This window comes from Mustela nigripes, chromosome 4, assembly GCF_022355385.1.
Source record: "Mustela nigripes isolate SB6536 chromosome 4, MUSNIG.SB6536, whole genome shotgun sequence".
Taxonomy (NCBI): domain Eukaryota; kingdom Metazoa; phylum Chordata; class Mammalia; order Carnivora; family Mustelidae; genus Mustela; species Mustela nigripes.
The window spans coordinates 166,751,873-166,766,421 of NC_081560.1; the positions used below are offsets into that span (position 1 = coordinate 166,751,873).

The following is a 14,549-nucleotide window of genomic DNA, read 5'->3' on the forward strand; positions in this document are numbered from 1 at the left end:
AAGGGAGAAACTACAAGACCATAATGAAGGACCAGCAGACCATCCTGAAAAGAAAAAAAAAGTGTTTTGCAGTTAGTTGAAAACCAGGTCTGTAAATGATTAAGTCAGATATGGCTTATTTTTCATAGCCCAACACTAATGTGAAATTCTTTGGTTTAAAAAAAATAAAGGGTCCAAGATAAATAAACCTGCTCATTCATATTCACCTCATCACCAAACATTCCCTGTCAGTGTGCCTTTTTAATGATTTTTCAGTATGTAACACATGCTCTTTTGCACCTAGAATACAGTAGCTTTGAGTAAGGGCTTGAGAAATGTTACTGTCTTTTTCTGAGATTCTACATCATATATGTATTGTTCCTCAACAACCCTGGCAGGCTGATTAATGGATTTCCTTTTTTCTTCTCACTTTCCAATCCAAACCACTTCAAGACTTTTTTCCCCACTGATTCCTAACACCATTTCGTTCCATCACTAAGCTGGCTGTATTGCAAAAATAATTACATTTCATACATCTTCATCTTCTTTTTGGAAATAAGAGAACTGTTGCTCAAGGAAAAGCCAGTTACTTTTTCAAAGAAACAGAAAGGTGACTAAGTCCTCTTCCTTCCTTGTAAATCACACATAAAATTCAAGTTAATAATGATAGCCGTTTGAAAAACTAATGGTCCCTAATCATTGTATTGCCAATTACTTTTGCTACTCTGACAAACTTTCCACACCTATAGTGTACCTATATAACGGAAGGATAATTATAACCTGTAATATTGCAACATAGAACAATCAGCCTTGGAGCATCTTTCCAATACTCAATTACATATAAATTTTATTAGCAAAATTATAAGACTTGCGATTTCTTTAAAAAATCCAAATACCATTAAAAAAAGTTATGAAAAACTTAGTGAGTGGCCATGAAATGGCTATTAGTATTAATTTGGGGTTACAATAAAACATTAATAAGTAAGCAAACTTACAAATATGGAATCCATGAATAATAATTACCAACTGTATATTCTTTTGCTCACTGTTAAGTCTGTACAATTCCTCCCTGTTGCTGCATATGATAGCTGTATTCAATTGCGTGTATATGCCACAATTTTTTACTCATTCTTTGTTGCACATTTGGGTTGCTCCTAGTTTGTGGCTATCACAAATAAAGGTATTATAAAGTATCTTGTACATGTCTTGTGGTAGACATAATATTCATTTTTTTTAAGAAAAATTTTTATTTACGTATTTGACAGAGATCACAAGTAGGCAGAGAGGCAGGCAGAGAGGGGGGGGAAGCAGGCTCCCTGCTGAGCAGAGAGCCTGATGTGGGGCTCGATCCCAGGATCCAGAGATCATGACCTGAGCCAAAGGCAGAGGCTTAACCCACAGAGCCACCCTGGCACCCCTATATTCATTTCTATTAGATCTATACTCAGAAATCAAATTGCTGGGGGAGTGGGCTGTAGTAGATATTACCAGCAGAATTCGAAAGTAATGAGGTCAGTTCACAGTCCCACTACCAACGTATATAAATTCTAGTCACTCCACATCTACACTGACTTAACTCTGAGTCTTTTTTTCATTTTAGCTGGTTCTTTTGCATTTTGGTATGCCAATTTAGCCAAACTGGAACTATATGTCCCAGAATTCCCTTCCCTTTTGAGTTAGCCAGCAGAGATTTGTATAAGACTTGCAGAGTGGAAGGAGGCAGAAGCCATTACGTTCAGGTCAACACAGGGCACCAGATGCCCGTCCAGCTTACACACAGCGTTGGGGGTACACTGGCTTGAATTGTAGGTAGAGGGCAGTAGCCACGCCTGCAGCTAACTCCTCTTGCTCCCACAAGAGCTCCAGCTTCAGCCTCTCTGAATTTTGGGCCCAAACCACCAGCTTTGTCTTCAGATCCCACATATCACTGAAGATGGAAATGATGAGACACACACGCCCATTTCTCCTTCCAGGCTCCAATTTATTCTCACTATTCCCCACTTTCTGTCTATCTTTTCTACAAACTGCTGCCCTCTTGATATACAATGACTACTAATGCACAGGCAGTTATCTTTTCACACACTTCTTCACCAGCCCCTATGAATGTTTTAAGATATAATCCCTTATCCCATTCATACTGGCTCTGTTTCCCAGATTGAATCCTGTTAAAACAGGTCAATCTGGGTAAAGCACAGATGGATGTTCACTGTACTATTCCTGACTTCTCTGAAAGTTTAAAAACTTTCAAAGTACAAAGATTAATGTAACACCTTTGTAACCAGTACTCAGTTTTATTGAGTATTAACACTTTGCCTTGTTTCAAATCTCTTTTTAAAATGATAAAAATTTTCCGGATGTCTGGGTGGCTCAGCTGGTTAAGTGTCCCCCCTTTGATTTCAGCTCAGGACGTGATCTCAGGGTTGTGAGATCGAGCCCTGCATCAGGCTCTGTGCCAGCACAGTCTGCTTGAGGTGCCCTCTCTCCCTCCCCCCTTGCACACACACACTCTCTCAATAAATAAATAAATAAATAAAATCTTTAAAAACTGAAATATAATAGGGACGCCTGAGTGGCTCAGTTGGTTAGGTGTCTGCCTTCATCTCAAGTCATGATCCTAGGTCCTGGGATTGAGCCCTGAATCAGGCAGAGCCTGCTTCTTCCACTGCTACTCCCCCTGCGTGTGCAAATGCACTCTCTCTCTCTCTCTCCTGTCAAATAAATAAATAAAATATTTTTAAAAACATTAAAAAAAGTGGGGCATCTGGGTGGCTCAGTCGGTTGGGGCCTCTGCCTTCGGCTCAGGTCACAATCCCAGGGTTCTGGGATCGAACCCTGCATTGGGCTCTCTGCTCAGTGGGCAGCCTGCTTCCTCCTCTCTCTCTCTGCCTGCCTCTCTGCCTACTTGTGATCTCTCTCTGTCGAATAAATAAATAAATAAATCTTAAAACAATAACAACAAAACATAAAAAAGGGGGCACCTGGGTGGCTCAGTGGGTTAAGCCTCTGCCTTTGGCTCAGGTCATGATCTCTGGGTCCTGGGATTGAGCCCCACATCAGGCTCTCTGCTCAGTAGGGAGCCTGCCTCCCCCTCTCTCTCTGCCTGCCTCTCTGCCTACTTGTGATCACTGTCTGTCAAATAAATAAATAAAATCTTAAAAAAACAACAGTTGTTTCCTTGTAAACAAAACATACACCTTTCAGGGACGCCTGGGTGGCTCAGTGGGTTAAGCCACTGCCTTTGGCTCGGGTCATGATCCCAGAGTCCTGGGATAGAGTCCCACATGGGCTCCTTGCTCGGCGGGGAGCCTGCTTCTCTCTCTGCCTCTGCCAGCCCCTCTGCCTGCTTGTGTGCTCTCTCTTTCTCCCTCTCTCTGACAAATAAATAAATGAAATATTAAATAAAAAAAAACAAAAAAAACAAAACATACACCTTTCCTATGATCCAGTAATTTCACTTCTAATTATTTGTTCAAAATAAGTGAAAGCATATATTCTTAAAAAAAAAAAACTAGTTAAAAAAGACAAGAGAGTGCTGTGAAGTGTATAAATCTGGCGATTCACAGACCTGTACCCCTGGAGATAAAAATATATGTTTATTAAAAAAAAAAAAAGATGACAAGGAGGAAGAAAAGAAAAAAATTATATACTTGTATAAGACTGTTTATAGCTACTTCCTTTGTATTAGCCCAAAGCTGGAAATAGCCCACATGTCCATGAATAGGAAAATAATAAAATATGGCATATTATACACTGAAATACTTTGCAACAATAAAAAGGAACAAGTAGCATGTAGTATGATTGCTACATGCAACCACACAGGATAAGTTTCAAAATGCATGGTGAATGAGGGGTGCCTCAGTCGTTAGGCGTCTGCCTTCAGCTCGGGTCATGATCCTGGGGTCCTGGGATCAAGCTCTGCATCGGGCTCCCTGCTTGGCAGTAGGCTTGCTTCTCCCTCTCCCACTACCCCTGCTTGGATTCCTTCTCTCTCTGTCTCTGTCAAATAAATAAATAAAATCTTAAAAAAAAAAATGTATGGTGAATGAAAGATGCCAGACACAATATGTTCTAGGATTCCACTTATATGACATTCTAGAATAAAAAAATTAATCTATGGTAAACATAGCTGCAAATATTTATGATTTTGGGTTAGGCAATGGTTTTTAGATATGACAACAAACACAGAAGAAACGAAAGGAAAAATAGATAAAATGGACTTCATTCTAATTTAAAACTTTTGTGTTTAAAAAAATAAAAACTTTCGTGTTTCAAAGGACTACCCACTGAATGGGAGAAAAGTTTTACAAATCATATCTGATAGTGATGGACTAGTATTTAGGACATATGAAGAACTCTTAAAGCTCGATATAAAAAGACAAAAACCCCAGTTTTTAAAAATGGACAAAGGATCTAAATAGAAATTTCTCTAAAGAAGATAGAAAAATGGCCAATAAACAATGAAAAGATCCTCAACATGATTAGTCACCAGGGAATGAAATCAAAACTACAATGAGACATCACTGCACACCCAACAGGATGGCTGTAATAAAAAAAAATAGGTAGTAAGTGCTGGCAAGGATCGAGGGAAACTGGAACCCATATACGCTGCTGGTGGGATTATAAAATGGTGACGTCGCTTGGGAACAGTCTTAACAGTTCCTTGAAAGGTTAAACACAGAGTTACCATACAACCCAGTGATTCCACTCCTAGATGAACACCAAAGAGAGATAAAAACATGGCCACGCAAAAAGGTAGAAATAGGAGGAACAAAAGAGCTAAACCATATAAATTGTTTAGAAAAGTGCCTGACACACAGGAAGCATTTGATAAATATTAGCTTTACTATTTATAGTCCGAGCAATGCTGATAACATATTTTTCATTGAATAGCTTCTCTGCGGGCATAGGCATGATAAAGTGGAAGGACTACCTGCATAGCTGCATCACCAATTGCACGTCGAATTTCCCTTAGAGTCTGATACTGCTCCAACAAGTGATCACCACAGATGATATCTACCTATGGGCAAATAAGAGTATCAAATTGCTTTCCTGCTTCAAAAAACTGCATGAAAAAATTAAGAAAAACCAATGTAATTATTTCCAGACTAGATTTTGCTATTTTATTTTAGACTGATAAAACACTCTCAAGACAGATTTTAGAAACTTGCTACAAAAATAAAATGGAAGGAGCATTAGGAGACATTGCAGGACAATAGCACAGTACAGCAGATACTCAAAATGATTTCCTTGACTCTGAGAACAAGTAAAATCACATTTGATATATTCAGCATAAAGGTGGCACAGGAAGATACATTTTTTTAAAGTTCTATGATAAAATGATTAAATAGGTATACAATACTTAAAAAGAAAATCTCTAGTTATTTGAATAATTCCCTTATAAGGAATATTTAATTTTCCAACAATGGAGAGTCTAACCTTAACATTAAGTACACACTGAGGGATCTATTTTATGGATGCAATATCTTAGGATTGTTTTAGTCCTTTAGTAATATCAAAGCTCTAAGATAAATCTATTTTTACACTGGATGTTCTAGAAATAATGTTGTTGTATAGTTATATGCTATATGTTAGAAAGATTCTAGTTTACTTACTTCCTAAGGCAAAAATGCAATTTTCAGTCTTTCTTTGTCCTGCTATTGCCTTAAAATGGGGTCAGGTCCTCAATGTCTTATTAGTATAGATCCCTTCACTGGCTGCATCTCATAATACCCCTGTTTAGTTTATGACACGACATTTCTCCTTGTCCTCTAACCCTGAATAGAGTATCACCTCTGCCTTTTATTTCTTCTTTCCCTTTCTTCTTACGTGCGGCCAGTCACCAAGTCCTTATGGCTCCTCACCCTCCAGTACCTCTTAGAGTTCATATTATCCTTTCAGCTGCTGCCCCGAGGCTTAAAGCAGAAACCACACCACCTCCTAACCAGATTTCCTCCTTTCAAATTCTGTTTACTCTAAAAATCGCACAGACTGCCAACACGTTAATCTTCCTAAAACCTTAAGCATGGACGGCAAGAGCAGTGAAAGCAGTTGCATTTCACTGAGAAGCCACTATGTATACCGGATATTATACCACATAACCTGACATGTGATCTCATTTAATCTTCATTCTTATGAGCTAGGTATTATAATTCCCATTTTACAGACAGGAATACTAAGAGGTGAAGACATTTAACTTCCCTAAGGTCACAAAGCTAGCAACTAGCAAAGTCCGGATCTAAACCCAGGTCTGTCCCCGGTCTATTCTTCTCTAAAGCCTACGTGCGTGTCAGGGGTTGGTGAACTTTTTCTATAAAAGGCTAGGTAATAAATATTTTGGCTCTGTAGGATCTCTGTCGTATCTACTTGATCTGCCACTATACAGCAAGACAACAGCTTATTTGGGCTGTGTTCAGTGAAATTTTATTTATAAAAACAGATGGCAGGCTACATTTGACCCACGGGTTATAGTCTGTCAACACCCAAGCTATATATCATAATGCATACACACCAGTTAGTATCAACTTTTGTGTTTCACACTCAGTAGTTTCAAAATTGGCTGAGCAATACTTGTTTGCAAAATGACTCAAAAGCAGTGATAGTGTACCTTGAGCACAGAACTTAGGTCCACGAAAAATTAAAGAACTTGGAAACGATCGCCATGTTCTGATTTAGTATTCAGCAACCCAGGGGCCGTCACTCTTCGTGAGCTTCACCATATGGTCAAACCACATTAATGGTTTGGTTACTATATTTTTCAACTTAATCTTAACCCCCAGAAGTTGGCCAGTTACTAACATTTTGATGTGCACAGCCCTAGATCTATGTGACCATGTGGTTTTTTTTTTTCTTTTTTTAATGGGATTATACCACACAGATTGTTCTACAACTTATTTAAAAAACAAAACAAAAACCCTTCATATGCCATGGATATCTCTGAAGTACACAGTTAGCTCTCTCTTTAATACCTACACAGTGGGGGCACCTGGGTGGCTCAGTTGGTTAAGCACCTGCCTTTGGCTCAAGTCATGATCCCAGGGTTCTGGGATCGAGTCCTGTGTTGGGCTGCCTGCTCAGTGGGGAGTCTGCTTCTCCCTCTGCCTCTCCTCCTGGCTTGTGCTCTCTTTCTCTCTCAAATAAATAAATAAAATAAAATTAAAAAATAGCCACATAGTGTTACACTGTATGAATATATCATATTTTATGTACCCATTCCCTAGATAAACATTTAAATTGATTCCAATTTTACATACTGATTTTTTTTTAAAGATTTTATTTATTTATTTGACACAGAGAGATCACAAGTAGGCAGAGAGGCAGGCAGAGAGAGAGAGAGGAGGAAGCAGGCTCCCTGCCGAGCAGAGAGCCCAATGTGGGACTCAATCCTAGGACCCCGAGATCATGACCCAAGCCGAAGGCAGCGGCTTAACCCACTGAGCCACCCAGGCGCCCCTGATTTTTTTTTTTTTACATACTGATTTTTAAAAGTCACCTGACTGTAAATATTTCATAAATTACCACTCTCAAACAGTTGGATCTCTGAAGTACCCACAAACATGATCCACATTTTTGGTAATCTGCTAGATGGACTCATGAAACACAGCAAGGGTACATGGCCAGATCAGTAAGGGTGAATGATGTAGGTGGAGTCTGGGCACATTCATGCACAGGCTTGCTATGCACACCCTACTGTCACCTCAGTTTAGGAAAAGATACACCCACAGCACTCCTCCAGCACTAGAAATGCAAGCAACTTGTACAACGTTTCTACCCAGGGAAGCCCATTTGAAGCTTGGAGTATAGATTTTTACTGAGAGCTGTTCATGTTGGCATTCTCTTTCTAGCAACCAGACTCCCCAAAGGAAAGCTGGTATTCATCACAGACCACTGTTTATACAGTCTAGGCACAGAGTAACACCCTTATCAGTTAGGGCACTTTCCCTGTTATTGTAGTGAACTTTTTGCAGGCCAAGTTCCTAGATGCCAGGCAAGGGCTAATGTGTAAGCAGGTCCTTCTATAGACAGCAGCTTCAAGCTGGCTTTATTAACTCTTTTCCTGTACAATCTTTCTACCCCCAGGCATATCAACTCTCAGAAAGGATAACTATAATATTTCTGAATCTCAGAGCAGAAATCAGAATGTGAGGGTAGTCTTAAGGCAAGAAAAACCTGTATCTTTTTATTTATTTATTTTTAAAACCTGTTTTTTGTTCGTTTGTTTTTTGTTTTGTTTTTATAAGCAAGATCACACTACAGGTTTCAGAATAGGATTTTTCACTGAATAAGCTAGTACCACACTTGTCCTTTTCTTTTATAGAAAGTTCTTTTTTCGTTGTCTAGTAAATTCCTATGTACCCTTCAAGTCCATTCTTTGACTCCTCCAGAGTTAAATCGTTCACTCTTGTGCTCTTGTTGCACTCACCATATCCTACTGTCTTTCAGTTGTTGTACTGTACATCTTTCCCACACAACCGAACCCCTAGGTGGCATCAATTTTCTGTCTCATCTTTGTACTCTTATGGCCAAGTACATTGATGCTCAATTTAATATCAATAGGTAATAAGTAAATGGCAGGGATACACCATATGATACATTACAGTCTGTTCAAAAATTGATTTGGAAACAATTTAATAGCAAGGTTAAAGTCATATAGTAAATAAGTAATAATAATAATAACCTATCTTTTAAGATATAATTAATTATGGCAGGATTAAAAACAAAATCTAGTATCACTTCCTTTATATAAAGAATTTTTAGTGATCAATAATGATGTTTATTCTCTAAGTCTCATTTCATAAAAGCAAAGTAAGATCTAAGACCAAACAATATACAAAGGAACACAAGAATAATTATAAAACAAAATAAAAATAAGGGCGCCTGGATGGCTCAGTGGGTTAAGCCTCTGCCTTTGGCTCAGGTCATGGTCTCAGGGTCTTGGGATCGAGCCCTGCACTGGGCTCTCCTGCTCAGCGGGAAGCCTGCTTCTCCCTCTCCCACTCTCCCTGCTTGTGTTCCCTCTCTAGCTGTGTCTCTCCCTGTCAAGTAGATAAAAAAATCTTTAAAAAAAAAAAGACATAACGGAGTTCAAAATACCACTACCTCAACCACAGTTAATCCAGAGGCACTGAGATCTCTAAGTGATGCAATCTATTCAGACAATAACGGATTTGTAATTTTGAACTAACTTAAATCTCTTAAGAATACATGATCTGTATTTTATTATTTTTCAGAATTATCTTCCTTTTTAATTCTGATGTGCCACAAATAACTTTAAAGGTAGTTTAGCATTTAACAGTTCTATAGTCCCATCCATACCCACTGGTGAATAACCATAAGTGAATGTCACATATCTGTAAACAAAGCACACATTTCCTACTTGGGAATAATAAAGAAGGTCAGCACAGCAGGCTCAAGTGACTGGGTTGGCCGAGCATTTTATTTTGATTAACGGCTAACTAGTTCAATGTTCTGCTCATATTAGAAGTTCAACTCTTGTTTATTCTCTCTTGGATTTGGAAGGTCTAAATGACTTTATTCACAATATCTGCATATCTGATAATTCTCTGTTCCATTATTTCAACATTTTGGTGAAACAGTAAATTATGAATGTTATCAGCTAATAGATTACCTGAATAGGAAAGAAATATTTACCTAGAGAGCCAAGAACTGACAGAAAAAATTAAATGTTGAAACAGATTTCATATAATTTTATCTCAAAATGCTAAAAGCCTTGAATTATATGACATGGAAAAAAAACCCCACATTTTTACATAGTAAAACCAATTTGGCAATTTAGAGGGGGTGAAGGGGAGGGGCAGGAGAGGGAGAGAGAATTTTTTTTTTCTTTTTAAAGTATTTTACTTATTCATTTTTTTAATTTGACAGATAGAGGGAGAGCACAAGCAGGGGGAGTGGCAGGTAGAGGGAGAAGTAGCTCCCTGCTGAGCAGGGAGCCCAGGGCACAACTCAATCCCAGGACCCTGGGATCATGATCTGAGCTGAAGGCATATGCTTAACCAATTGAGCTCCTCAAAGGAGAATCTTAAGCAGGCTCCACGCCCAGCACAGAGCCCAGCAATGAGCCCACAGAGCAGGCTCCATGCCCAACACTGAGCTCATCCCACAGCCTGAGATTGTGACCTGAGACAAAATCAGAGTCAGACACTTAACTAAGTCACTCAGGTGTCCTGCAACTGCATTTCTTAAAACACCAATGTAAAACTTTTCTAAATGCTAATTGTGTACCGATCAGTATCTAGCCATAGAAGAAATCATCTATATCCTAATAAAGCCCTCTTGAGTGGTTCTTCTTAGATATTCTATATAATCAGGTGCAAGTCTTCTGACTTCTGTTTTTAGAAATAATAGACTATTATGGGATCACTCACTGTCTCTAAGCAGCTACCTATCTCTGTCTAAAAGATGAGGAATAATCAAGCAAGTTACGGCTACAAAGTCACAGATAGGTCATTCCAGTTTTTAGTTGCCAGGAGATACTGTCAGCATTATGTCAAACTCAGTAAGAGAAGTCATATTTCTCTGGATTAGACATTTATTTCGTACCTACAAATACCAGTACTAAAAACACTATCAAAATTTCAGCCAATTTTAAAATATGTTAGGTGAATTAACAGCAAATAGGGGTTTTAAATAAAAATTATTTTATGAAATTTTACACATAATGGATACTAAGAAAAACCCCTTTAAAATTTAAGTAATAAAAAAGGGGAGTGCCTGGGTGGCTCAATGGGTTAAGCCTCTGCCTTCAGCTCAGGTCATGATCTCAGTATCCTGGGATCGAGCCCCGCATCAGGCTCTCTGCTCAGCCAGAGCCTGCTTCCCCACCTTTCTCTGTCTGCCTCTCTGTCTACTTGTGATCTCTTTCTGTCAAATAAAGAAATAAAATTTTTTTAAAAATAAATAAATAAAAGGAAAACCAGGGACACCTGGGTGGCTCAGTTGGTTAAGCGGCTGCCATCGGCTCAGGTCATGAGCCCGGCATCCTGGGATCGAGTCCCGAGTCGGGCTCCTTGCTCGTCGGGGAACCTGCTTCTCCCTTTGCCTCCTTGTGCTTGCTCTCTCCCTCTGACAAATAAATAAATAAAATCTTAAAAAAAAAAAAAAAATAGGGAAAACTATGTGCATTGTTATTGGCCCTCATTCTATGTTATGTTCAACAATACATGAGGTTTGAGTTCCCACCTTATAACAAGAACAAATTACATAGCCAGAATGGGAGGTTATTTTCTTTTCTTTCTTTTTTTTTTCTTTTTGGGTGGGTGCGGAGCTTATTTTCCATTGCTCAAAAACCAAATAGGGCTCATATTAGACAGCTATTTCACTTTTCTAGGTGTCTTGGAGCCAGTTTGATGTAAAGATGTCCTCTAAAGATGGGGCACCTGGGCGGCTCAGTGGATTGGCCCTCTGCCTTGGGCTGGGGTCATGATCCCAGGGTCCTCGGATTGAGCCCAGCATCAGGCTCTCTGCTCAGCAGGGAGCCTGCTTCCTCCCCCTCTCTCTGCCTGCCCCTCTGCCTACTTGTGATCTCTGTCTGTCAAATAAATAAATAAAATCTGGGGCACCTGGGTGGCTCAGTGGGTTAAAGCCTCTGCTTTCAGCTCAGGTCATGATCCTAGGGTCCTGGGATCGAGCCCCACATTGGGCTCTCTGCTTAGCGGGGACCCTGCTTCCTCCTCTGTCTGCCTGCCTCTCTGCCTGCTTGTGATCTCGGTCTGTCAAATAAATGAATAAAATCTTTAAAAAATAAATAAATAAATAAAATGTTTAAAAAAAAAAAAGATGTCTTCTAAAGAGAAGTGGATGACTAACAGATAATCTGTTATGCAAGTACCAAAGAGGGGAACTGAGGCTCCTATCTTCAGCTTTTCTCTGACACTTACAGGTGGTTATCAGTAGCAGCGAGAAGCAGACAGTCAAATGTGATTCAACAGGAGCTAGAATCACTGTACCAATATTTAATGAACATTTACAATATCTACATATCCTAAAACAAAAGCCTTGGCATGAAATCCAAGAGACAGCTCTTTCTTCAATATGCTAAAGGTGATCTCACAACTTTATCTGTCCTTTCACACACATGTACTCTACCTGACAAGCTGGATCAAGACCCATTTTTCTTCTGAGGAATTTTTCTACATGCCCAATAGTTGCTTCTCCTGAAACTCGGACAAACTTCTTCTCCAAGGGCTACATAAATAAACATAAATAAATATTTTCAGAATAAATATGCATAAAACATATAAATAATAAAACAAATTTTATAGCAAAGATGTTTAACAGATTTATGAGAAAAACTACTATGAAATTTGAGCTAATTTACCTATCAAAGAAAAAAAGAATTTTTGCTTAGCTTCCCCTCTCTGAAAAGTAAATACTTTTTAATAGAAAGGCTTACTGGTTTATTTTAATACCTCATCAAAAATAAAACTTAGAATAAAATTTAGTGACAGAGAAAGAATACCTAAGACTAAATTATGTCTGAAACAATCTAGTTTCTTCAACAAAAAAAACTTCAAAGAAAAAAAAAAAGGAGGACGAACTTCTAGACTAAAAAAGATACAAGGAATATAACTAAGAGATATGCCAACCAATTACAATGTATGCATCTTACGTGGGTCCTGATTTAAACAAATCTATAGGGGCGCCTGGTGGCTCAGTGGGTTAAGCCTCTGCCTTCAGCTCAGGTCATGATCCCTGGGTCCTGGAGTTAAACCCCACATTGAGGCTTAGCAGGGAGCCTGCTTCCTCCTCTCTCACTGCCTGCCTGTCTGCCTACTTGTGATCTCTGTCCGTCAAATAAATAAAATCTTAAAAAAAAAAAACAAAAAAACAAACAAATCTATAGAACAGTTTTCACGAGATAATCTTGGAAATTTAAGTAGTATGTGCATATTTGATTAAGGAATTTGATTAAGTTCATTTTTAAAATTGGAGTATCATTATTATATTTGTAAAAAGTCCGTATCTTTTAGAAATAAATCTATTTACTGACAAAAATGATACAGAGTCTGGGATTTGCTTTAAAAGCATGAGAAGTGGTGAAGATAGAGATGAAATGAGATTGGCTATCAGTTTATAATTACTGAAGCAGAGTTGTATACATGGGCATTCATTTTACTATTCTGTCTAGTTTTGTATAAGTACGAAATTTTCCATAATAAAGGGTTTTCTTTTTTTTAGTAAAGGGTTTTCTTTCTTTTTTTTTTTTTAAAGATTTATTTATTTATTTGACAGACAGAGATCACAAGTAGGCAGAGAGGCAGACAGAGAGAGAGGAGGAAGCAGGCTCCCTGCTGAGCAGAGAGCCCGATGTGGGGCTCGATCCCAGAACCCTGGGATCATGACCTGAGCCGAAAGCAGAGGCTTTAACCCACTGAGCCACCCAGGCGCCCCAAGGGTTTTCTTTTTTTAAGTGGAAAATAAAAAGATTAATATGTGGCTGGAGTCTAATTCAATGGTCTAACGTGATAGGTAGAGAGGCCTCGGGGTTTTAGAACAGAAACTAATGCTTAGCCAGCTACTTCTGTCTCTGAGGCAATTTTTAAGGAGCCTACTATCTAATACAAACAAAAAGCTGAAGTAATCAGAACTAAAAGGCTACCTTTTAGGAAAACATGAGCAGTGTTTTTCAAAACTGAAAGAGATGGAGCCCAGAATGACTACCAGAGGACCTAGACAGGTCAGGCAAACACTTGCTCCATATAACAGCGCTCAGCTTTCCTACCGGTAGTTTGGTTTCTGAAGATCTTTCCTTACAATAAAGCTATCTCAAAAACAAACAAACAAACAAACAAATAAACAATAAAGCTATCCCTTCTTATCATAGTGTATGTAGCAGATAGCCTGAGTGTTTAGTCCAGACATTCCAGAAACAGACTGCTTGGCTATAGGTCTTGGGGTTCTGCCATTTTCTAGCTATAAGTCTGTATGCAAGCTGCAGAACCTTTCTGTCCCCATTTGTAAAAGAGATAATAGCATCTATTACATCTCTTATATTTATCAAGAGGAAAGTGAGTTAATGGATGCAGATACCTATTAATTCCTGACATGTAGTTACTACCTGCATACTGTGACCATTTTACTCTTAATGTAAAAGAATTGGACTCTTATAGAGGGCTTAATAATCACCATGGGATATTGATATAAACTAGACAAAAATGGCCAAGTTTCATGTACTTTTAATGGAGGTACAGGAATCATCTCACAAAGCTAAGGCAGTCTCACTGAGGAGGAGGAAGAGCCATCCCACCGGTGCAGTCCCCAAGAAAATACCTCATTGTAGGTGGCAATATGAGAATCCCATCAAGTTCCTTAGGAAGCCGCTACTGAATTATCTAACTACGTCTGTCTGGCAACCAGTGCATTTCTGAAGGTTAATTTCCTGGGCTTACCTCTGGTATACCAGCAGAGGACAGTCCATTTTCCCTTATTTCTAAATTCCTGGTGAGCACCTTACCCCAGGTGTTCGTTAAAATTAATCCATCTTAGCTAAAGTTATAAATACTGTACTGTTTAGATAATCCAGAACAGAAGTATGACATGTGCCAATACCT

General features: G+C 38.8%; 1 protein-coding gene across 1 annotated transcript in view; it reads right to left on the bottom strand.

Annotated features, from left to right (window-relative positions):
• Window positions 1-5: 5 nt before the first annotated feature.
• PCGF6 (polycomb group ring finger 6) overlaps window positions 6-14,549 on the bottom strand; it is a gene marked incomplete at its 3' end in the record, with an annotated part of 29,823 nt that continues 15,279 nt past the window's right edge. Inside the window, exons 8-10 of the mRNA XM_059397710.1 lie at window positions 12,085-12,183; window positions 4,910-4,996; window positions 6-44 (exon numbers count right to left, since the gene is read on the bottom strand). Of these exons, the coding sequence (XP_059253693.1) occupies window positions 6-44; window positions 4,910-4,996; window positions 12,085-12,183 (225 nt within the window). The remainder of the gene's footprint in view (window positions 45-4,909; window positions 4,997-12,084; window positions 12,184-14,549) is intronic.